The 25,000-nt window shown below is 51.9% G+C and overlaps 2 protein-coding genes across 4 annotated transcripts; both read left to right on the forward strand.

Annotated features, from left to right (window-relative positions):
- The first annotated feature begins 16,148 nt into the window (after positions 1-16,148).
- LOC117648423 lies at positions 16,149-18,751 on the forward strand. The gene is made up of 2 exons (XM_034390930.1): positions 16,149-16,351; positions 17,370-18,751. The coding sequence occupies exon 2, from the start codon at positions 17,427-17,429 to the stop codon at positions 18,549-18,551; it is 1,125 nt and encodes a 374-aa protein (XP_034246821.1). The 5' UTR covers positions 16,149-16,351; positions 17,370-17,426; the 3' UTR covers positions 18,552-18,751.
- Positions 18,752-19,303: 552 nt separating this feature from the next.
- LOC117654137 lies at positions 19,304-24,522 on the forward strand. 3 transcript variants are annotated; one of them, XM_034400338.1, is made up of 4 exons: positions 19,304-19,408; positions 20,469-20,720; positions 20,806-20,855; positions 22,725-24,522. In XM_034400338.1, the coding sequence occupies exons 3-4, from the start codon at positions 20,853-20,855 to the stop codon at positions 23,946-23,948; spliced, it is 1,227 nt and encodes a 408-aa protein (XP_034256229.1). In that variant the 5' UTR covers positions 19,304-19,408; positions 20,469-20,720; positions 20,806-20,852; the 3' UTR covers positions 23,949-24,522. The 3 variants fall into 3 exon arrangements, with proteins under 3 accessions (XP_034256229.1, XP_034256228.1, XP_034256231.1); XM_034400337.1 differs by having other exon boundaries at positions 19,322-19,475; XM_034400340.1 differs by lacking the exon at positions 22,725-24,522 and having other exon boundaries at positions 19,322-19,475; positions 20,806-22,235.
- Positions 24,523-25,000: the final 478 nt, after the last annotated feature.

The following is a 25,000-nucleotide window of genomic DNA, read 5'->3' on the forward strand; positions in this document are numbered from 1 at the left end:
AAATGTCAAGATCCTTTATAGACTCTGAAAATGCAGACAAAAAAAAAGTAAATCTTAATTTTGGTGTATTGTGTGTTGATAAGACTGGGCATGCAGCAAGTGGGGACAGGGTGAGCAGGTGTGAGCTGGGCAGGCCTGGAAAGGCAGCGCGAGGGAAGGGCCGGCCACGCCGGCCAGGCCCTGATGGGAGGGGCGCACGGGGGACGGTGCGTGGCTGGCCAGGCGTAGCCAGGAGGGCTCAGCACGCAAGGGCAGTAGTTCTGCTTTAGGGCGTACCCACAGGGCCCACAGGGCGTTGCAGGGAGCAGCCTTCGCAGGGATGGCGCTGCGTTAGGCCGTCCCCGTGCCCTGTTGGGCCTGTTGTACCGCTTTGGGTCGCCAGGACCAGAAGAAAGGACTCACTGTGCTGGGGGTGGGGTTGGGGTCATGCTCCCCCACCCCCGTATCTCTCTCTCTCTATCTCTCTCTCTCTCTCTCTCTCTCTCTCTAGCGCCGTAGGGCGAGGGTGGCAAGAGGCTCATTAATTTCGCGCTAATTTTTCAGTGGATGCCTACAATTTTTTTTGTACCCCAAATAAAAATAAGTTTTTTTTTTAAATGTCGGACACGGCAGCATTCCTCGCGTGGTATAGAAACAAAAAAATAGAGATTGAGACATTTGCTATCATGTTCCCCTCCTAGCTGGACAGGTGGGGGCGGGGGTGGGCGGCCTGCCTAGGCGCGCGAGGGTTGCGCTGCTAAGTGACGTTTGATGTAAATTCGAACCAGGCCAGCGCGGCCAGCGTCGCTACCGGTGCGGGCTGGTCGGGCCGCTATCGCCGCGTGGATCAAATCGGATCCAAAGTACTGAAGCACGTCGGCACGGCCCGCGGACACATCACTGACGTCAGGGTTGCCGTCGCGGCCGATGGACAAGTGACTTCAGTTCGATCGTCTTGAACGAGACGACATTTTGACGATGCGTAACGCCGCCAACACTCCGGATTCGTTGTGGAAACCAAAATTGAAGGGGGTAGTTTGATGAGTGAGGGTGCTGACCCAGCCCTTGCTAGCCCTTGCCACATCGCGATCTGCCGTCAGGCCGTCAGCCCCCCGGGGCCCTGACGTAACCGATGACCGTCCTGCCTCGTCCTTTGTGAGGGTGCCAGCCGGCCCTAGCCAGGCCCTAGCCGGTCAATTCCACGTCGATGGTTATAATTTGGACGGCGCGGCCTGCTCGCACGCTCGGTGGCACCCCTAGCGAGGCGCCTCTAGCGCACCCCTAGTGAGGCACCCCTAGCCAGGCACCCCAAGCGAGGCACCCCTACCCCGCCGCCGTCCCTTCCCTGCCTCTACGAGATGGTGTACTACAAGGAGTCGATCAATGGGCTGGTGCCCCGACTCCGTGGTGACGGTGCAGGCGGGGCGGGGCGGGCCGACTTTGGGGCAGTGCTGCTTTAAAGTGAATGGCAGGGCGCCCCGCGCGGGGCGCGTTCGGGACGCGCCGGACGCTACGCCACGCCACGCCACGGAGTGCTGTGCAGTATCCAGTATTGATCCGGGGCGGGGAAGCATGGGGAAGGGCGCGGAAGAAGAGAAGGGCTACAATGTGGGCTGCCGTCGCCACCGCGCCCCGCCCCGCCCCGCCCTTCGGCTGCAGCCTTTCCTCCCCCTGGCAAGGAAAAGTGACAGGGAGAGAGAGAGTGAGAGAGAAAGAGAGAGAAGGGATGGGGTCCCAAGCCGCGCAACATTCCCTTTCAAGTGAGGGTGACACTGTTAGCAGGCTGTTTAGGGGTTGCAGGGCTAAATGTCTCCAGGGTGAAAGTTCCTCAAAGTGCTAAAGTGTCTTTTTAATTGGAATCTTTGTTTCTTTTTTCCAGATGAAAGCACGAGCTGTAACCTCTTGGAGGCACAGTGGTGAGCATGGAAATGAGCTGTCGGTTTATTGCTGGTGAAGTGTTGAATCGACTTGCCAAGACACGACTATCCTCATCTCAGTGTCTTGCCATGTCGATTCACATCAACCCTTCAACTCTAGACTTTTATTCAATTATAGAGTATATGAGCGGGTCAAGGCACCTGCCAACAGTGCAAAGTGAGACTTTTTATCAATATATAGATTCATTTTTATTAGAAGTTATGCAAAAAAGATTACCTCTTTTTGTTTTCAATTTTTTAATTTTCAACTTGTGATGAAGAAAGAAGATGTATTTGTGTGGGGAGGTGGTGCCATTGTGAAGGAAGTCTGACGTTGTCCAGAGTGTAGTGTTGTCGGATGACCATTTTTTTCAATTGATATTTTTTTATTGGAAGTTAATGTAGGAAGAAGAGAAATGAAGAAAAGAATGACTAAATGTAGAACTCGAGTGTGATCTGTGCCCACACCTGTATGCTTGACTGGTTATTTATTTGAATTGCAATTGTAAATTTTATGATTAAGAGATTGTGGTCGCATGTTTGTGTCTTACACAAAGTGATCATTTTTAATTGTTGTTCTGAAATTAAATACAACCTCAAAAATAGAAAAGTACAAAAAAATATTAAGAAATTTTAAGCACATGATAAGCATTCAATCTTGATATTGCGAATCCCTCAATGTTAAATTTAGTTGCTTTTTAAAAGTAGCTTAGAGTTGAGTGTTTTTGGTATATTGGTGTGGCGAATGGACGGACCAAAGGCAGGGTGTCTTGCATGAAAGGAACTAGATGGGCTGGGTTCAGCACCCTGAGGTGTTCGCAATGTTTCACACCAAAGAAATGATTGTATTTTCTCTTGTTCTGCACTGATAGTGCATCAATGCACAGAACTGTCAAGGCCTGAACTCCATGTTGGCATTTTGGGGACGAATGATGCAGTCCCATAGATTGACTGTTGGAATAAGCTTTAATGTTTACAAATCTCAAAAATCAAGTATGTGAAATTAATCTTAAAATTATAGTTTAAGCAATTGCTGGACACCATGTTTACCAGATATGTGTCTCCATATTGAAGTACTTCCAGCACGGGATTGCAAATCTTCTAAAAAACAGTATTTTATTACAATCAAGTGAAAGGTAGAATGAAGTCAGAAATAAATTGCTTGGAATGTGAATGTGAAAGAGTACTCAATATGCCTTATGGCATCAGCTTTAGAGGCATCCTTTTGTTATTCATGAAAAGTGTAAAAATTAGTTTTGTAGAAATTAAATTCAATAGATGTGTAACATTACTTTTGGAGACAATTTTCCTGGTGAAGAATCCTCGGCTCTGAATGCAACAGAGCACGCCTTTCCATCACGGTTTTGATTCATATTGAAGATTAGGTCTATCTCTGTAATTTTGAGTATTTTGATGTCTTAATATAGATTTGTTGAAAGTTGCTGATGTAAATTGATAATGCTTTGGCAATTTAATTCTTGGAACTGGCTTGTACATCATAGCTGTGAAAGGACAATGTCCTTCAGTCAAAAATTTTATAAAATTTCTCTCAGCCACCATATTAAAATATTCCATTCTTTGAATGTTAAGTAAAAAGTAATATTTACAGCCAGATTCTTGAGTATTCTATGTTGTGTTTATTTGAATTGATTTTATTGTTTATAATGAAGGGCCAGCCCAGCCATCCTACTTATTGTTCAGTATTGGTGTGTAAGTTAGCAGAGCAAATGTACAAAACCAATTCTCTGTGCGGACATACAAGTACGTAGTCCGACATGCTATTGCAAAAAGACTCATAAATTCTTGCCTCTCTTTGATTACTGTTATGTTATTTTTTTTTTTGTTACAAGCATTTTGTATATAATTAAGGACAAATTAAATTGCTCCTTTACTTGAGAAATGAGTGTCATTTCATCCCAAGAATTAACCGGCACAGGAATGACGACCATCTGATACAACAGTCAACAACTCAGAATGACGTACTACACTGCACACTGAGTCTTTTGGACTGGAAGGGCTCTATCCTCCAAGAGCAACGCAACCGCCCCGAAGGCGTCCTAGTGACGTTACTTGCTCGCAAACCGGCTCTGAAAACTGTCACATTGCCTTCACGATATCGTGATTGTGACACTGTTGTTTTCTTGAGCTCAAACTCCGTCGATAATAGAGGCGCGAGCCTGCTAACTCTCCGTCTCGCGTCTCGCAGCCTGACACTTCCACTCGGGTATCTGGTTGTCGTTCCCCGTTCGGGATTCGAACCCGGGACCCCGTGTTTTTCGCTTCCTCCCTTTCCCTTCCCGAGCCATTACTTAGGCAAGCACAACTCGGCGCAGCCAGGCTTCAGGCATGCGCAATCCATTAGCCCTCTGATCGATGAGAGAGAGAGAGAGAGAGAGGGTAGAGAGGGACCCCGGTGTGCCGAAACCGTTCGCTAGTGCTCAACGCTGCCGCTACGCTGGGGCTCAGTGCGATAAACGTAAGTGTGTGGATGTGTGAGTGTGCCCGCGGCACGCTGTGTGTGTCTGTGTGCGTGCGAGTTACACCGCGACCGAAACCGCCAGCCACAAATCTTGGCGCCCGGCCGCCCGGCCCTCCCGAATTGTCACGTGTTCAGTTTGTACCGCCACAGCGGTCTTTGAAAACGCCACCACTCGGTGCGCGGGACTGCCGGGGCTGCCGGGGCTCTAGGCAATCCCCCCGAAAGGGCCCGGCCATAAATTTCACGCGCGGACGCATTTAGATGACGCCCCCGGCCTTCCCTAGGGACCTTCCCTCCCCTCCCTCCCTTCGCTTGGCGGTCCGCTGCAGACTGATTCTCCGTCTCTCTCGCACCTGTACGGGACGCTCCACGAGTGCGAGGGAGACAGAGCGACGAAAACGACTCTCGCAATCAGCCCGCTGGCAGGAGCCACAGGAACCGCGGGCCACGCGAGCAGGATGGGCTGCCTACCTACCGGGCGGCCGCGGCGGGCCCGCGCTTCCCGTCGCTCTGTCTCTCTCGCACCCATGCGGCACCTGCGGCACGCACCATGAGAGTGAGAGAGATAGAGAATCAGTCAGCTGCAGCACGCGCCAGGCTGTTGCTGACGCCATCCTTTCACCGTCCTTGGAATCACGGCTCGCCGTCGGAAGAAAAAATGGAATAAAAACCTAGTAAAAGAAAATGTATTGGAAAATAACAACAATGAATGGAAGGGTATTTTGAACCGGCTGCTGTCATTCGCTGAACGGCTGGGGAAATGGTCCTGATTGGCTGGATGAGCGGTAAGGGCAAATCGGATTTCTGGATTTCTGGAGCGGGGCGGCCTCGGCTCGCCCGAACCAATCTGCTTCTTCTCTTTCTTTCTCTCTCTCTCGCCGCGTTCCCCTCCCCCCTCCCCCTTTTCCCGACCCTCAAGCCAAGAGCCGCGGGTCTCGTGCCAACACAAGCTAGTCAATTCGCTCTAACAACAGCTAATTTTAGCCTCCTCTCCTTCTCTGTCTGTGTTTTGCCGTTTTGCCGCCTCCCCGGCGGAAAGGTTTGGAAAAGGAAAGGACGGCCTTTCGCGGACGATTCGCGTTGCTCGGCTGCATTCATGTGGAGCACACACTGGCCGCCCGGAGCGGGGTGGGGCGGGCTGTTTGTTTACGGTGTGTGGGTTGCCTACCCTGCCTTGCCTAGGGCTAGCCTACCGCAGGCCTGCGGGGAGTGCTTGCTTGGCGCGCGCAGGTGGTGGCAGTGAAGTGGTGGTGGTGAGGTCATGACCTCTTCCTTCTCCTTTCCCCCCTCCCCCCTCCCCCCTCTCAGACAGGGGAGCCCGCCACGGCCCGCCAGGTAGGCAACTTGTGGCACGTGCCGCCCGAAGGCAGGCAAAAGGCAAAACTGCAACCGGTTTCACACGTATTGCATTTGAGGGCGTGGGGGGTTGGCAGGGGGTGGGAGTAGTCGCGGCTTGGGTCATGCACCTTGCACCCCCTCCCCAACCACGTGCCTGTTATACCAGTGCATACGCATGCTATTATGAAAGAAAATAAAAAAAGTGACACATGCTGGGTCGTTTGTCTGCAGGGGAAGGTGGCATGAGGCGATTAGTCATTTAGGCCCTGGAGTCACTTTTGGTTTCACGAGAGATTTGGAACGAGAGACCTTCAGTCCCAAACTCCCAAAACTACCGTCTGCTCGAAAACCTTTTTGGAAGGAGTGCAACGACTCTAATGAAGAAAATAAAAAAAGAACAATAGGAAAAAATAATTAATAGATCCCTATCGAGCAGACGGGCCTGAGCACCTGGGCGGCTTATCGGCGGGGCTTACAAGCGTTGACTTAGGTCGGCGCGGCGCGGCGCGATAGCGCGATAGGCTAGTGCATCTGATAACGACGGCCGCGAGATGGCGCTGTCGGCGCGGAGTCATTCCCCCAAAGATAAGGCGCCGACAGCGCGGACGGACGGGTAGTTTAGAAAGTGACGCACGTGGGCCGGAGCGGGGCGGGGTACACTCGAGTCCGAAACTCCCCACGGCATTCACCAGGTTATTTGTTTAAAAAAAATGGAAAATACAGCTGGATTAAAATTAATTTTGTTTTTATTTTGAAAGGAAAAAATGACTAATGTCAAATACCAAAACTCTGGACGCTTTTTGAGCTCCAGAGTCGATAAACAGGACTCGAACCGAACGTGTGACCCCACCAGTGGAGTCCCATTTAGCGACTCTGGAGTTCTAAACGCGTCCGGGGCCTCGACCGCCTCCACCGGTCTTCTGGCCCACTGTGCGTCGGTGGAGGATTACCCGGCTTTTACTCGTCTCTGGATATAAACCATAAACAGTGAGCAGGCCGGGGTCACGCGGCTTCGCGGCTTCCAAGATTAGCGCCATCTCCCTCTATCTTTGATGGCCGCTCAATCATTGAGGCTGCCGATACGGCCACCACACTGGCAGAGGGACAGCACACACACTGATGCAAACGCGAAGCAAGTGTCACGTCTCCTGCCTTGTCGCACTCCCCCGCCAGGGCCCAGCGCTCAGCCCAGCGGTCAGCAGAGGGACAGAGACACTCGAGATAGAGATACCCAGAACCGAGAGTACATACTCATCTCGGTACAGTGGAGTATGATGAAGTGGCACTGCGAATTTAATCATTTTTCATAGATACCATTGAATTCTTCGGACAACGGGATGAACCGTGGACACATTTTAATGAGTAGAAATTGTTTCGCTCTCGTGCGAGTGTGTGCTTTTCCATGCATGCGCGTATGTGTGAGTTTGCCGTGTGTGTGCGCGTATGCGTGACCGTGTGTCCGCTGCAGCGTGTGAGTGTGTGTGCGTGTGTGCGCACGACGTTTCGCAAACTGGCACTTTGGGCAGGCCAGGCCGGCCAGGCCACGCGCGCAGACATTAAAAAGCGAAGAGATAAAAATTAACAAATAGTCCAGTAATTAATTCTCCCTCCGCCATGCGCACACAGCACACGGAACTGGGCGGGGCGGGGTGGGGCGGTGCGGGGCGGGGCGGGGCGTACCTTATCACCGGCACAGCTGTGTCCCGGGCCAGCGTAGTCGCGCGTGTGTGTCAAGACGGGCCGACGGGCCGCGTGGGTCACGAAAGTGGTGAAAACGGCCACCCTCGGCTGGTATTCGAACCCGCGCCTCTCCGCCCGGTAGGTGTTGAACGGTAAACACCCCAAGGCGAGGCCGGGTCTCTAATCGATCCGCTCTTCTCTCTCTCTTCTCTCTCTGCTCTCTCGGCTCTCCGCGCTCTTACAGCAAAATCATCGCCGACCCCTCCGCCATGCGCACGCGGGCACGCGGACGGCGGGCGGGGTGGGCGGCGGGCGCGGGGCGGGCGACCATCCGGCCAGCTGCCGGCCAGCGAGCGCCGTGCGCGGCGAGGCCGCGGGGCAGGCAAATGGCGCGGCCACCCTCGGCTGGTAGCCCGCGCCTCTCGCGGATTGGGCCCCCGGGCGAAGCGGCGCCATCGAAGCCGCCATCTGCGCCTGCCTGCCCATGCAGGCCGGCCAGGCCCCGTCTCGAGGCTCGGACACATGTGGGGGCGGTTTGCGCGGCAGGCGGTGGCGGTGGCGGTGCCACCCGGAGGCACCCCGCCCTTGCCATGGAGTCCGAGTCCCTGTTCGAGGCGAAGCCGTAAAATGAAGAATGCTCGCGTCGCTTCGAGCCTCGAGCTGTGGACCCGGTCCAGGGCCCCCATCCCCCTTCACTCACTCGGACTGGAGGCATCGGTCCGGGGCGTTTGCTGCCTGCAGTGTGTCCGTGTGTCCCTAGCTGGCCGTGACACCACACTGGCAGGGGGCAGCCAGGCAGCTCGGCTCGCGCGAAAGCCTTGTTGCTATGGACCGGGAAGCGGAGCGGCAGCGAACCAGGCCGAAGGCACGTAACTGGGCCCTGCTCGCGGAGCAGTTCCGGCCGGGCGCGCGAGCGAGGCACAGAGAGGGAGGCTGTGAGTGTGTGTGAGTGTGTCACAGCCTCCACGCCTGGGCAGGCCTGGGCAGGCCGGGGCTCGCCTTGGCAACGGGGCAAGTCCATGGCAGGTGAGGCAGCCGGCCGGGACTGGCAGGCCGAGTGCGCCGCTGGTAAAGAGGGGACAGGTGGTGCTTGTGGCGCGCGGGGAGGGGGCGGGGGGCGCACTGGGTCACGAGAGTGACACACAGCAGAAGCCGGTGCAGCCTGGCTGGGCCTCCATTATTTCATAAAGAGTCCGTCCTCGCCTTCTTTTTGGCAGTGCAGCGCCGCAGGGCCCCGCCGTGCCCCGCCACGCCCCGCCACGCCACGGGAGTGGCCTTTGTTCACGATGCCAGCGGGCACGGGGCACGGGGCGCGGGGCACGGGGCACGGGGCGCGACCACCAACGCGCAGCGCGCAGCGCGCAGCCTCCAAAAAACAGAAAACTCCGGGTTCCTGCAGGAGCCTGCCTGGCAGCGCGTGGCGTCTCCAAACACAGCGCCCTCTCCAGAGAAGTGCGACGGGACGGACGGGCCGACAGCAACACCGCACAGTGGGCCAGAAGACCGGTGGAGGCGGTCAAAATCCCGGACGCGTTTTGAGCTCCAGAGTCGCGAAATGGGACTCGAACCAAACGTGTGACCCCACCAATGGATTAGTCTCCGAACGAGGAATCCATTGGTATGGGGTCACACGTTCGGTTCGAGTCCTGTTTGGCGACTCTGGAGCTCAAAAACGCGTCCGGGATTTTGATCACCTCTACCGGTCTTCGGGCCCACTGTGTGGTGGATCTCTGGAGCAATCCTTTTTTTTTTCGCGGCCGCTCCGCCCGACGACGTTTGCTGTTGTTTTTGTCGCCATCGTTTTCGTTCTTGTTGTTGTTGTTGTTGTTGTTGTTGTTGTTGTTGTTGTTGTTGTTGGGTCCTCCTCGATCCCCGAACCGAGCCGCGCGGCGGAATGGAAAGTGTGAGAACGTCGGCGAGGCGTTCGAGACTCGCTGGAGAGTGAGTGAAGGCCGACCGAAGGGCCGAAGGGATACAGTGTGGCGGTGACGGCCGCCAACAGAAACGGAGGGGCTGTTGATGGGGGGCGAGAGGCGGGGATGGAGGGAGAAAAGAGGGGAGGGGGAGGGGTCGAAACCACCACGGCGTTCGGGAACGAGCCAGAGATTGGTTGGCTAGGCGAATAAAGTCTGGCCAACACACTTTCTGATAAGGGGAGTGTGAGGCAGTGTGCAGCAGGGCCTACACTGCGAAGACAAAAGCAAACTCGCTGGGGATGGGTGGGATTTCTAGGGTCTGCCGACGTTTCGCCGACGTGCGCCAGAGGTATGCTGTTGAGCGGTTCTGGGAACGAACGGGGACGTACCGATTGGACGTGGCGGGGCGGGGCGGGGCGGGGCGGGGCGGGGCGGGGCCGCGGGGTGCGCCCGCAGGGACACGCAGTCTATCACGCTAATGCTCCTCCACGTTCCTGCCTGCCTGCCTGCGTGCCCCGGCCGTGGCCGCGTTGGCAGCGTCTCGCTCGCTGAGGCTAGGCCGGGGCTAGGCCGGGGCTAGGCCCAGGCAGGCTCAGACCGATCCGAGAGACGTCGCTCTCGCTGTCTCTCTCGCTCCTGTGCTCGACGCCCCATGCGTGCGAGCGAGAACGTCTCTGGGCCGGGCGAGCGCGGAGCGCGGCAAGCGGCCCGAGCCCGGCCGAGCCCCTGGAGGCATGCCGTCCCGTCGAACACCTGAGCGGCGCGGCCGGCCCGCCCCGCCGACCGCAGGCGCTTGCCGGCTGTGCCTAGAGTGTGCCGGCTGTGCTGGCCGCGCTGGCAGCCCGGCCCAAGGCCCGGCCGGTCCTGCCTAGTCCTCGCGGCCCGGAGGCCCGGAGGCCCGGAGGCCGGAAGCAGGCTGCGAGGGCGTCCCCCCGTCCTTGGAGCCCAAGTCATTGTTTGGCTAACGAACCCCGCGAGCCGTGTGCCGTGCCGGGCCAAGCCGAGCGGTGGGGGAAAGGGGGGGGGGATAATCGCATGATTGGTGCCTCCGATAGGAGACTAGCTGGCCGACTGGCCGGCGGAGTGGGCCGGTGAATGCGTTTTCGAAGCCCATTGTGTGTGTGTGTGTGTTTAACTGTGCGTCCGTGTGTGTGCGTGCGTGGTTTACTTACGTTAGGGGCCCACGGGGCACGGGGGGTTCGACCGCGCACCTCTGCACGCGGAAGGACTGCCAGCAGACTGAACGCCCTGTCTCTCTCGCACCCACGCGGCACGCCCAGAGAAGCGCATGCATCGTGTACACTGCTGAGAACCAGTCTCGGTCGCTAGATCCTTGAGCTGGGGTGAGACAATCATACGCAGCCAGGCAGCCCCTCAAAAGCAACTACTGCATCATCAATTTACAGTCGGAGTCATTTTCGACAGGCCTGCACCCGTTAGGCCCGTTAGGCCCGTTAGGGGCAATTAGGACCACTTTTCCCATTAAAACTTGGCGGGGGGGGGGGGAGGGGGGGGGGGGCAGGTTGTACAATAACAGAGAAGGGTCCCTGGAGGCCGCGGAGCTGCGCGGGGCTGCCGAGGCCACATCAAGTCAAGGGCCGGCTTGGCCCGGCCGGGCGGAAGCGAAAATGGTCGGTAAAACAGGGCGCACCTCGACGCGGTCGATAGACGCACCCGTTCAACACCTTCCTCGTCTTCGTCCTCGTCACCGTCGCCGTGTCCGTGGTCTCGGCTCGGATCCAGGGATGCATTTCTTGCTCGTGAATGTTGCAGCGTCCGCAGGTCATGTAGCGACTCGTGCAATGTTAACGGCGCCCTGATTGGTGGGGGAAGGGGTCGCGACAGGGACGGGGGGAGGGGGTGGGGGAGACAGGGAGGGGTTCTGAATATTTCAGGCCCATCACCCATCAGCAGATCTGGGCGGGCCGGGGCCTTGCTCGGGGCCGTGGGCCTGCCGGGGCCTGCCTTGAGGCCATACGGAGACTCCCAGGGGAAAACCACATCAAAATATCTCTTCCTATTTCATTTATTTTGCAGAGTACCCCCGCGCGCGGTGGCGGTGCAGGCGGCGTAGGTAAACCTGGTTGAAACTTTGTTATGATGGATGGAGAGATAACCTTTTCTGGCGTTGCCTGGCGTTGCCGGCGGTGCCTGGGGCGGGCTGCGCGTTCAGCACTGTACAGCACATGGCGCCACCGCAACTTTTCGCGCCATTTTTACAAAAATCCGTATCCGTTTTGAGGCTGGCTGTACCCAGGATGAGTTGGGGAGGGGGCCGCTACACTACAAGGGCCAAATGGGGCACGCTGCGCGACGTTGCGGAGCACAAAGGAGCGCGTTGCTGTTGACAAATCGAGTGGCTTCAGTCAAATGGAGCATCGTTTCGGCGATCAGGCGCAGACCTCCGAGACAAATAGGTGAGGGCAGCCCCATTTGACTGTGCTCCTCGCAGGCGGCGTCGCGCTGCTAAGGTTTCGCAAGTTTGCCTCGTCACAAAAAAAGGGTGAAAAATGAAAAATAAACGCGAAGACAGCACCAAAAAGAACAGCGATCACGCGCAGCTAGAGCCCATTCACGGATGAAGCGTCCTCCCTCAAACAATCAGTGTAAATATGAGCTGGCGGCCGCGCGTCCCACGAGGTTGGAACCGCAGCCCCCAAGGCAGCCCCCTCCCTCCAGTCCGAAAAAAGGATCCCCGTCCCTGATGACACTGGCAAATGCCGTTTCTCGTGACTCCAGACGATTTTTACGTGGCGTCGGACCACACCCATGGGAAGCTAGCGGGGCGCCCAATGTGCTCCCCCCCTTCCCACCACCCCCTATGAGCCAGACAGTGTGTGCGCGCGTGTGTACTCTAGTAAAAGAAGCATGCGCACTGCGCTGGTAATCAACGAATGTCACTGGCAAGTTTACAGAGCTCGCAACAACTCGCCCCTTTCATATCTTCAACCCCTTGCCGGGGCTCCACCGACGTCGATGCCGTTTGGGAGAGAGAGAGAGAGAGAGGGAGTGTGTGTTTATAGTTTTTAAAATTATTTATTGGGGGGATTTTTTTTTACAATTAGGGCCGGGACATGAGTTCAATTTTGTTACAAAATGTGCATGCAGTGTTATTGTTTTTTTAAGAGAGAGAGAGAGAGAGAGAGAGAGAGAGAGAGAGAGAGAGAGAGAGAGAGAGAGAGAGAGAGGGGGAGAGAGAAAGGGCTTGCGGAGGTCCGGTCAACCAACTGATACCATAATCACTCTCCTCCAGCTTATTTCAAAGCCACCACAACGAACGGCCCCAGCGCAGTCAACGTATTTATAAAAGGCGGTGGCTGGCTGGCTGCCGGCTGACCTTTTGGACGCCTCGGCCAATCCCAGCCACGCAGTCATTTTCGGGACCGAAATAGTCCCATGCATTAGTTGGCCACCGCTGGAAATAGAGCGGCCGCGTCCACCCGCTCTCCGTCTCTCTCGAACTCAGGGGCGTCCCGCAGGGCCGCAGGGGTGCGAGAGAGACAGAGCGACCCTGCAGACGGTCCAGCCAGAGGGTTGGTTCACCCCATCTGTCATTTCAGCGTTATGAAATTCGGAAATTCGGCTAGACATTTGCATAGGCCCTGGCGCCATCCCGCCCCAGTCAATGCAGTGCACTGTTTGCCTTCTTTTTCCCAGTGTACGCGCCACAGGTCCGGCGGGGTCAGTGCTCCTCGCCATATTGTGTCGCAGTGCCGCCTGTTTTAATGAAGGAAAGGAGGGGAGGGGGAGGGGGCACTCTCGACTTTCATTCTTCATCCTGCATTCTTTTGCTTCTTCATTCAACGAAGAATGAACCGCTTTCCGTATCGAGGGGCGCCGAGAGGGCGCCGCCGGCAGGCCGACTCGCTCTGTCTCTCTCGCACTCGCGGGGCGGTCCGGAGGGGTGCGAGAGAGACAGAGCGACGTGGCAGGTGTGAGGGCGAGGCACACTGTAAACCGCGTGACCTCGGAATGCAAGGCGTTAATAATTCGTCGATAATGAATCTGTTACCGGATCGGATTGGAGGGCGCCACATGGCCACAGAGGGGGGAGGGGGAGAGAGAGAGAGAGAGAGAGAGAGAGAGAGAGAGAGAGAGAGAGAGAGAGAGAGAGAGAGAGAGAGAGAGAGAGAGAGAGAGAAGGAAGCGTGGAAGGGTTCCACATTATCGAGCAGACTGCCGGAACGGAATGACGAGTTCGTGAGAGCCGTAGGCGCAACCAAAGAGACATTGATTTTGCTGGTGGAAAAAAATAAAAAAGATCACGCTTGTTCCTTTTTTTTTGTTGTTGTTTTTTCGTCGAGTATCGGCTGGGCTTGCGTGCCGCGCTTTAGTCAGCAATGCTTCCTGTGGCTCACTGCGGACTTACAGTGCAACTGGTGGCGATGCCGTCCACCCACAGCCCACAGCAGGCCGCCCACAGGGCCGCAACACTAACGTAATCAAATAATAAATTCCCCCTGCCGTGGGCGACAGATATGAAAAACCTGTCGACACCATAAAATTCACGAGTAGCTCGGAGCCCCTTTCGCGGAAAACCCGGCTCGCTTCCTCGGCAAATTTCCTGCTTGCCAAGAATACCGAATAACCACAAGTGTCACTGGGTCTGTACAGCTTTTGTCACCACTTTACCCCCAGTGCGGCAAAAGGTTTCATAGAATCAATTTCTCTTCAGAAAAAAAAAGTGTAACTAAACCAGTTAGGGAAATTATTTTTGCCACGTGATTCTGTCACTGTCTGGGATAGAACGAAATATTTTCGCGAGCGCTTCGGTACTTTCCGAACCAGATTCGATTGGCAGCGCTCAATGGAACGGTCCACATTGTTAAGTGAACAGAACTTCTATGGAGTTTGCGCTGTGCACACGAGTGCGTCTGTCTTTCTGTCTGCGTGCATATTTTGGGCTGCGCGGCACAGAGGGTTGGTGTCTGTTCCTGGGGGTCCGTGTGTGCATGCGAGTGTGTGTACGTCTGTGTGACTGTGTGTGCGTGCGCATGTGTGTGTGTGTGGCCGCGCGTGTCCCGTGTACGCTATTTCCCACGGTCGAGCGCCCGGGCGTGAAAGTGGCCGGTGGAATTGGAAAAGTTCACCCAGGGCCCCCCTCTCCCTCCCTCTCCCCTCCTCTCCCCCTCCCCCTCCCCCTCCCCGCCTTTCGATACCGGGGAGGCCTGGGCTAAGGGGGCGAAAATATGGCGAAATATGCACTAGACACGGTGGAAGTACCCCGAGCGGAAAACCACCCTTAGGTAGGGGAAAAAAAGCAAAAGGGGGAAGAGGACGTCGATAGCGCTCTCAGGGCTTCCGAGAAAGACGGGCAAGCGTGCAGTTTGGCCGCCTTCCGCGGTGCCCCTCCGTCGGGGTCGGGTCAGCACCGCCGGGGCGTGGCGTGGCGCACCACGCTAAACGGGGGCGCTGGATAAATGGCAACACATAAAATGACGGAGGGACAATTATCGCCAGCGAGGCGGAGCTGCCGCGCTGCCGCCTAACGACCGCACTGAGTGGTCTGGGTCCCGGGTTCGAAACCCCGCCGCCGCGGTCTGCTTTTGTCGCAGTCGTTGCGGAGGCACCTACACTGCACTGACCTCTTTGGTTCCGATAGCCTGACCTCATCGCACAGTGGCGAGAAGGCCGGTGGAGGCGTCAAAAGTTCTAGACGCGTTTTGAGCTCCGGAGTCGCTAAATGGGACTCGAACTGTATGGATTTCTCTCCGAACGAGGAATCCATTGGTGAGGTCATGCGCTCGATTCGAGTCCTATTTAGCGACTCTGAGCTCAAAACGCATCAAGAATTTTTGCCGCCTCCACCGGTCCTCTGCCCCACTGTGCACCGAGTGCGTTGAGAAGGCACTGTTAATAAGAACGGATGCAATTTTTTTTCGAGCAGTGTAGCGCATCGACGCCCCTCAGGCACCGCAAAATCGGTCACGTCGGGCGCTTATGAGTGCCTCGGCAGCAATTGAGGGCAACGAACGCCACCAGGCCGATTTCGTCGTTCTGTCTCTCTCGCACCTCCAAGGGCGCCATGTGAGTGCGAGAGAGGCAGAGCGACGAAAACGACTCTCAGTAGGTGAGGCAAGGAAAATAAAGAATGACTTTGGGGCACTCGGGGCGCGGCATGCGGCGGCCTGCGCGTCGCGGCCTCGCGGCCTCTGCACGTCCCCGCCATGGTAATCCGTACCGCTCTAATCCTCGGAAAGCAATTCCGTATGCTGTTCAGCCTCCGCCTACACTGTGCACCAGCGAGCGTGCGTGCGAGGTCGTGTGTGTCCGGGCAGAAGCGACAGGCAAAGAAAAACAACCAACAAAAAAACGAAAAGCAAACACGAGTATTTATGGAAGCTTCGAAGCGAAGAAGCTATAGCGTTTGGCGCTTCATCGGTCCGATCGCGACCAAATGCCTGGGAACGCCGGGTCCAGTCGAGCCCCATCCACTAGTGGCACGGTCCGCCTCCGCGAGTCTCCCGCCGCCTCCCGGGTCGCAGTGAGACTGTACTACGCGTGTACGGTCTGCACCGGTCTGCACTCTGGCCCAGCACCAGTTTCAAAGTCTCCCGCGAAGCAGCAGGTGGTCGGCTCTACCAACTCAAAATCCAAAACGTGGCGCTAAACCATCTCTCAACCAGTCCTACTTCTTCGTGTCTCCAGTTGTGTGCATTTTTTCTGATGCCTCATTGACTGAAGTGAAACCCTTTGTCTTTTCTGTTGGTGAAATATTTTTCCTTAGGGGATAACCCACTGTGAAGTGAAGGTGGTACGTGTGGTACGCGTGCGCGTGACACACTGGAGCCGTGACCCCCTCCACCCCGTCCCCTCCCCGTGGCTCCCGTGGCTTACCGCCTTTTGTCACTTTCGCCTTCGTCCAGCAGACGAGACAGCAGACAAACAGACACATTTTGATGACCAGCGCAACAAGCTACGCCATAGTTTCTTTGTTCTATTTCTCAGCAAGAAATACATTTTCCTGCGTTGGATCGTGCCCCTGTGTTGCTACCTGTTGCTGCTTGTACACTGCGATTTGTGATTTTGATCTATGTTCAAAGGTAATTGTTTTTTTTCTGTGCACCTGTTGTGGGCCTACTGTATTCTAACCTAGACAAGGCCTAGCCTAGACTTAAGCTTTTCTCTGTAAATGCCATTGTGTACTCAAGCTGCCACATTAAGTGTTCCGCAAATATTCTTCACCTGAATGGCTTCGTAGTCCAGTGCACTTATGTTTCTTTTCAAAACACACTTTGAAACTAAAACCAGGATGCTTTTATCTCTCGCTATCTACATCTAAAGTACATATCAAAATCAATGCAGGAAATATATTCACAGCTAGTTCATTACTTAATGAATAGATTAAATCAGTGATTTGTTGATTTTTTTTCCCAAGCCATAATTTGTTTTTATATTCTAATAATCCACAGTCTAGGTTTTAACGAAGTTGGTCTTTCTCTTTGGTGTCTTTGAAAACAAAATCTTTTTATAGAAGCTACAAGCTTCTTCTTGATAAGAAACGCTTAAATTGAGCAGATCACTCAAAATGCGGTAATGAGGATCTGATAAAATTTTTGCTATACATGGATGGATACATACAACAATGCACCTTCGTATGCTTATGCAGATGGAAGCCAAGACATTGAATTTACTCACAAATTCTGATGATAAGCTATGTGTTCACATCAAATAAATGTCAACTAGTAAAATCAACCATGGAATGTTAAGGAACAGGTGCATTGGAAATCGATTTATTTAGACTAATACTTCAACCTACCAATAAAATTCTTGTAAAAACTAGTTCAAGATAGAGTCGCTGTAAGCTGAGTTGCATTAATTAACCCTGAAAATATAATTAACAGATATTAACAGAAATTACTAGTGAGACCAATAAGATCAAACAACCCCTGGATTATTTTGCAAAAGGCGAGTTGGAAGATGGCCTAGTCTGTGGTGGCAGTGTGTGTATGTGTGGGTGTTTTTTTTGGGGGGGGGGGAATACGACTTCCCCTGCCACTGAGCCACTGCTGCAGCGTTGTCCTAGCAGTTATTCTTATGAATGCTGAAATTCTGTTGCAGGGCTGATTGCTGACTTTGACGCCCTGCCACTGTGACTTGTCGCTGCAGGTGGTCGCCATGGACTCGCGCCGGGCGGTTCGAGAGTGGGACTCATTCTTACGCCAGCGTGCAAATGGCTATCTGGATTTCCAGGCGGCGAGGGACCTTTTGACGTACCGCTACGCTGAAGATGAACTACCTAGGGAGAAACAAAACCGTGACGGATCCTATCGGGAATGTGCAAGATACGAAGCGGAGCGAGAATTCTTTGACTGCTCTGCTGGAAGCCGCCGGGACGTGGAGAACCTGCTCGCCAGGATTGTCGATCAGCGCTACAGGGAATACGACGATGACTGTGACTATGTGAGCTTGAAGGGAATACCTGCCCGTCGGTTCATCGCTGCTGAACGCCTGTTCCAGCGAAAGTTGATGATGCTCGCTGGAAAATACCATGTTTGCGTTGGACTAGATGTGGGGAGCAGTAGATCTTCTAGGAGGAGGTTCGGGCCGGTAGAGAGGTTCAGGGTTCACCACGCTTGTGAAGAATGGCCCGAACATGGCCGGGGTGGCTCGGGTCAGGGGCCTCTGATCTCTTTTTCGCAGTATGACTTTGAATGCTCTCACCGTTCTGAAACCCCGAACTACGCGAGGCAAGTCGACGAATACCGGGTGGGTGATAAGTTTGCATGGGACCTGGGTAAGTATGCCGATGACAGTGGACGGAAAGGCATCGTCAGTCTGCTTGCTGACACCCTCCACCATGACCTGCACGACAGACCGCACGAGCTCGCGAGAGTGTTCCGCGAGTTTTGCTCCAACCATAGCGTGTCCAACAAATGGGTCAGAAAAATGGAATGGGAGGACAAGAAGGAATTCTTAAATGCGTGCTTCCTTATTTTGGAGTGTGAGCAGTCTCAGTGGCAGTCAGCCTTCTACATGGCAGGTGATCAGTGGAAGCTGGGGATGAGTGTGTCATTTGCACGGCTTGTCAAACTGTTAGAAGATGACTACATTAGTCTCAATGACATGTTCTTCAAATATGCTTTGTATTCAAACCAGAATTTACGGTATAACTTTGATAAAGTAAGAAAGACCTGTTCAGATATTGACCGCCTCTACCAGTCTTGCTACAGAGACCTGGACCTCGAAAACCCAGACGAGGCATATGACGACTTGACATACCTTTATGGCAAACGCAGATAATGGGACCTTCCGCACTGTGCGTGAAGTCCTTGAGTCCACACACAAAATAATTATTTTTGTGTTCAGTACATAAATCAACTTTGAGGGTCGTTCTGGGCAATTGAGGCGAATTCACGGTCTCGGCGATACATTTCAAGAATCTCTGAAGAATGTCAACTATTTTAACAGCAACTTTGTCGCATTTTAAATAAAATAAAAGTTGAAAATAAAAAAAAATTGTTAAATCGAGGCAGTTTTTATTTTGATCACTCCTACATCACAGACAGTGCCACACCGTAAACGCATGCGCCACTTGTTCACTAAATTTACTACATTTCAAATTTGAAACGACGTCGCGCCAACTCGAAGCCATGGCGGCCAAGGCAGTGCTACCAACGCAAAAACGAAAAAAACACGACAAAATTTTTGCCAACCATTGAAATATAAAGGATTTCTTGAGTCATTTTTTTCTGGGGAAATCTCGAGTTACGATTTATTTTTATTTTTCTTCGTTCGGTGCAAAGCATCATACCATACAGTTCCTTTCACGATTCTGTAGGTTTGGTTTTCCCCGAACAGCGCTAACGTTGCTCCAGTGTCTCTCTGTCTCTCTCACACTCACAGCGTTACGTATGAGTGCGAGAGAGACAGAGCGCCCGAAAGCGATGTTCGGAGGCGCTCTGGAATGCAAAGCTGGAGCGGTCCCCTTCCCCCCTCCTCCCTCTCCCCACCCCCCTTCCACTGCAGATCTGCAGCGCAGCCACCCCCACCCCCTCCCCCTTACTCCCTTCCATGGACAAGTTGAGACACGTTGGAGTTGGGCCCTTTCTACGCGACGCTCTGTCCGTCGCGTTTTGAATAGAGCTTTTGTGTTTTTAGTGAGTGTTTGATGAAACAGGTGACTGCTTGTACACAGCGTCCTATGGTATCAGTGTTTGTTACGCAGTAAGTTAAAAACAGTACGTTAGTGACTGTTGTCTAAGGGATGGGGATGGTGATGCAACAGTAACCCCATCTCAAGGCCAAGGGCCGCCTAAACACGTTTCTCTTGAAGCAGTTTAAGAGTTTCCACACAAAGTGTTTGTTCTGATACCCATTATTTTATCTCTCTTTGTTTTGATTTGTCTTAAAAGTTCAGAGCTGTCTTTAGTCTATTAATTTGTAGGCGGATTGGACTTCTGATTGGGTTAATCGCACAAATTGTCTCCGAGATTGCATAAAGAAAATACAGTTAAATGAAAGATATGTTTAACAAATAAATTTTATTTGACGAGCATGGGCTATCATGAACTATTCATGTTTACATTTTGGTGGCAAGATAACACATCGTAGGAAACATTTTTTCTGGAACAGTATATTAATCAACAGGTGGATTGTCATGTGATTCAACGAAATAATCCTGTGAAGCCCTTAATTTGCCTTCGCATTCAACATTGAATTTGAGAACACATCCCACAGGATTTCAAGGCAAACAATTTCTGAGTGATATAAATTTAATAATGTTTGCATGTGTTAAACAGTAAGGTGAACTGGACTGTTTTTAATTTGATCATTAGTTTAATTTTGGCTAGTTGATTCAGACAATTCTTACAACTTGTTGACGTTATCTTTTTGCATACTTTTTCAAAATACTCTTGAAAAAAGTATTCTCTCTACATGACTCTGAAAATATGAAGTGAAGCTATTGAAGACAAACTTTTTTGAATAAGACCGAAGTATGTTTGGGTTGACTCGAATGGATTAGAAATTGGATTGAATCAGGCATCTTCTGATATAAATGAGACCTATTACACTGAATGAATCTTTTGACCAACAATTAGAGGGCTAGGCCAGGAATTTTTTTAAAACCATTTTTTCCAATTTTTTGGCATGCCTATGCCCACTCAAGCTGTCCGAAATTATCAAATCAATTACAATCAAGTTTCGCTTATGTTCCAGGTGAGCTCTATCGCTGCACTTCAACGTGTTTCTGACGCATTCTGAGGCCCCATTACGGCAACTCGAGACAGCCAGCCAGCTTTAGCCAGCCAGTCCCTGCCAGCCCAAGCCAGCCAGCCAGCCAGCCAGCCAGCCAGCCCTCCCAGTGACCAACCAACTTCAGCTTCAGCCTGCTAACCCACCCCTTCTCCAGGGAGTGCTGCTTGGGCCTGCACTGTTACCGCCACCCATACTGCCACCTCCTCCAGCCAGGTAAAGATTATTTTTCACACTTACTAAATAAATTTCTCTAAAGTTTATTTATTTTTCTGAAAAACTTTCTGAAATTTTGTTTCAGGACTACTACACTGATCTTGTGACACTGCTAGCTCATAATCACTCAAAATGGTACTTGCACAATTTGCTCTGGGGCAAAGGGAAGGAATGGTTGAGTGGCATAATTATCTGACTTTGCGCCAATCAGGCCAGAGAGATTTCAGAATTGCGAGAAGGCTTTTGACGTGTCATTATTCGGATGATGAACTACCATCACCAATAATGAATCATACTGGGACTGAACGTGAGAAGGCAAGATACGAAGCAGAGCTAAAATTTTTTGACTGCTCAGAAAACAGGAGTGATGTGGAAAGTCTATTGGCACAAATTGTGCAACAGCGCTACAAAAGAAATAGCTTTTTTCCCTCCAAAAAAGTAGTTGATTTGCGAGACATACCTGCACGAAGGCTTATCGCAGCAGAACGTCTATTCCAGCAGAAGTTAATTATGCTCTCTGGGACGGACAGCATTTCTGTTGGTCTGGATGTGGGAAGGATACAATTCCCAAGGAAATTTGGACCAGTAGAGGATTATAGGACCTACCACGCGTTTGAAAGAAGGTGGCATGGCAACCAAAACCACCCCAGTGTATTCCATAGGTATTTTGACTGTAGATTGACTCATCGCTCTGAATCTCAATACTATTGGTGGCAAGTAAACCCCTGGAGGTTGGGTGACAGATACATAATCCGCATACTTAAATATAGGGATAATCCTGAACGTCTCAACCCCCGAAAGCGGGTGGGAATTGCTACCCAGCTCCAAAACACCCTCCGTTTGGATCTTGACAGGGAGCCATCCCGGCTGGTTAAAATATTCAAAGAATTTTGTTCTTCCCATTGTGTATTAAGCGAACGTGAGATGAGGTGGTACTACAAAGAAAGGTTGATGAATATATGCTTCCTTATTCTGGAGGGTGAGCAGGCACAGTGGCAGTCAGCCTGTTTCCTTGAGGGTGACGACTGGAAAATTGGCATGTCAGTGTCCTTTGCCCGGCTAATCAGGCTCTTTGCAGGTGGACACATTAATCTTAGTCAACTTTTCTTTACATATCCCATCTATTCCACCCAGAACCTACGCAATAACTTAATGAGTATTAGAAAAACCTGTTTGGATATTGATTTGTATTATGAGTCTATATTCAACACCAATCTTGACGTAAATCAAGGTCTTGATGACCTGAAATTTCTGTATGGGAACCGAAGGTAAAAGAGAGAGTATTCTGAATCAAATGTGTTATTGGAGGGTCTTGGGAATTGCCTCCTCAAGGTTTCCTTTTGAATAATGGTTTGAGTTTTTTTTTTGTTTTTTTTTTTTGTAATGCATTTTGAAATGCATTGTCTATTTTTGTAATATTATATTTTTGTCCAATCAAAACAAACTTTATTTTGTGTATGTTTAAGTTGTTTAAAATCAATGGAAAATAAACAATTTTTTAGTTGTATTGCGATAGTTTATGGCTTGGTTTTTGTCATATACCTTCGTGGATATAATACACTACAATGTATGATGCAGTAATTCAATACATATGCCTTAACTCTGCTTTGATGGCTACACTGAGACTGCAAAATCCACAATGTGCTTGTACAAGCACACTCGCATCCTAGGCTGAAAGGGTTAGTCGAATCAATGCCAAATCAACTGATCAACAACAATGTATTTTTTTTTATTTATTTTATTTAAATGTCTGGGGATTTGAGCGCTTCTAGTGGGGACCCACGTGCGCAGACCAGTCTGCGCAGCTAGAGCGGGGCAGTGAGCTCAACGCACGCATCGGGGGAGGAACTAACTAAACAGTGCTGCCGGGGCATAGAGTTAGCGCCAACTGACAGTCTTGCTGTTTTTGGGCTCTAACGTTTATTAATACTCTTAGTGTAGTTAGGTGTTGCCTCTCCCTTATTTGAAAATCATCTCTTATCAGGAGTGCTGAAACTGTTCCAGGCCCTCCCGGTTCGGCCCTGCGACGCTGCGTCGCCATCACTGGGAATGGACGACTCGGTGTACTCAGTGTCTGCAGTGGACGCGGCGAAGCGAGAATGGAGTGAATACCTACGCCGCCGCAGAGAAGAGAGATATCACCACTTTAACACGGCGAGGGTAGTTCTCAGACGGCGCTTCGCCGAAAAAGAACTACCTTCGCCAAAATTTAGTGGAACCCTGACCGACCGCGAGAGGGCTAGATACGAAGCCGAGATCAAGTTTTTTGACTGCTCGCAACACGAAAGTGTAGAGTATCTGCTCTCACGCATTGTCTATCAGCGTTACAGATTTAAAGCTCAGGAGAAACGTGCTCGCTACCTGGACTTGTTCGAAGTTCCCGCGCGCAGGCTCATCGCTGCAGAGCGCCTATTTCAGCAGAAATTAATCATGCTCTCGGAAGCGAACAACATTCTTGTTGGACTACATGTAGGAAGCTCAAGCGATCGCGATAGTTTGTTTGGGCCTGTCGAAAATTGCAGGGTGTACCACGCGAGGGATGTGCCACCTATCGCCGAGCTCTCGCATCTCCACTGCACAAACGTTAATGGGATGTACCTTGAGCACTCAGATTGTCAAGTTTCGCATCGATCCGAGCTTGTGCAGGTGAACGCATACACGGATCGTCTGGAATGTAAAAACACGTTGCAACCCAACAGGTTGGGGCGGAAGTACGTTAGGTGTCTAGGCAGTTATAGAGATCCGGTTAAAGGTATTGTCACACAGCTGGAAGACATCCTCCAAAATGACCTGAACGGCAACCAATCAGAGCTCGTCAAGATCTTCAGAGAGTTTTGCTCCAGCCATTGTGTGTTAAACGAGTCTGTGAGGAGCATGAGTCGAACCAAAAAAGAGAGTCTCATCAATATTTGCTGCCTCATTCTGGAATGTGAGCAGTCCCAGTGGCAATCGGCTTTGTTTCTTGAGGGCGACGAGTGGAAAATTGGAATGCCAGTGTCGTTCGCTCGGCTCATTAGACTCTTCGAAGGCGGGCACATTACACTTAAAGATCTTTTTTTAAAGTATCCTGTCTATTCGTTCATAAACTTGATCGACAACTTTGCCCAAATAAGGGCAATTTGTGAGGAAATTGACACTCTTTACCAGACAGTGTTCACAGACGCAAGGCTCAACGTTGTGGATCAGGCTCTGGAGGATTTGAGCTTTCTGTACGGGGGTCAAAGATAAGCGAGGAAAGCCATCTTCGGCGTCTAAAGATTTCCTTTTGGAAAATCCCTGAGACAAATTTTTCGGTTTGGCGCGGTTGGGCTGCACCTGCCTGCTTGCAATGCATTTGCAAAGGCGGTGACTGATGATTGCCGGGCGAGCGCCTGTGAAGTGCAGGGTAGGCAACCCGAACGCACCCGCGTGGAGCGCGCGGCCTACGTCGCGTTCTGCAGGCGGCGGCCGTGCCTCGTTCCGAAGGTCCGCTTCGTCGCTCTGTCTCTAAGTGCGATACAAACTAGTGCAACATAACACTAGTGCAATAATTATGTTAATATTAAAGTAATGACGACTACTTCGTGGTCGAGCCTTTCTTATAGGATATGTTTGTGTTTAGTTCTGATCTTATGGCTCACCCAATAATAAGAAAGATGCACTCTAAACACGTCTTGCAAGGGGAGGCGGGATGCGCCGCCAGTTCCGACAATCTACGCCTGGCTTTGGCTTTGGCAGCATTCTTCGCTTTATATCGTTATACAAATGTTAGTGCTAGTAAGTGGACACAGCACTGAATTCATTTGTGTAAAATACATGCATTCAGAGGATATGCAGGTCAAACTGCATGATTGTAAATTTAGGTATAGTGATTTTTTTGTCCCAATGTTTGTTTGTACTGCACAATATATTCTGTGCGTAATCAATTTGAATTGTAGAATCCTTGTGAAATCCTTAAGTCCCTACACATGACCTGCTTGAGCTCAGCCCAAACCACGATTTCTACACATTTGTGACCGTTTCGACCAACTTCGCGGCTTCACTGCTCTCAAACTAAGGCGGGAGAGCATACTCCGTCAAAAAGGCAAAACAAGTAAAATATTTAGGTCAAATATTTCGACCGGGTAATTAGGCAACTTTATAGGCATTGCCCCACCCACCCGCAGGCCTCTTCTGGATCGCTCGCAGCACATGCGTGACATTAATCAGACCCTCTGTCTGTCCGTCCCTCCAGCGTCGACGAGCCTAGCGGCCTTGCCACGGAAGTGGCAACAAACTCTGGCAGTGTGGGGCCGGGGCCG

Source organism: Thrips palmi, unplaced genomic scaffold (genome assembly GCF_012932325.1).
Source record: "Thrips palmi isolate BJ-2018 unplaced genomic scaffold, TpBJ-2018v1 HiC_scaffold_10, whole genome shotgun sequence".
Classification (NCBI taxonomy): domain Eukaryota; kingdom Metazoa; phylum Arthropoda; class Insecta; order Thysanoptera; family Thripidae; genus Thrips; species Thrips palmi.

What these genes read in the sequence shown, in the direction of transcription:
- LOC117648423 (XM_034390930.1), top strand. Translation starts at nt 17,427, where the DNA reads ATGGACTCGCGCCGGGCGGTTCGAGAGTGGGACTCATTCTTACGCCAG.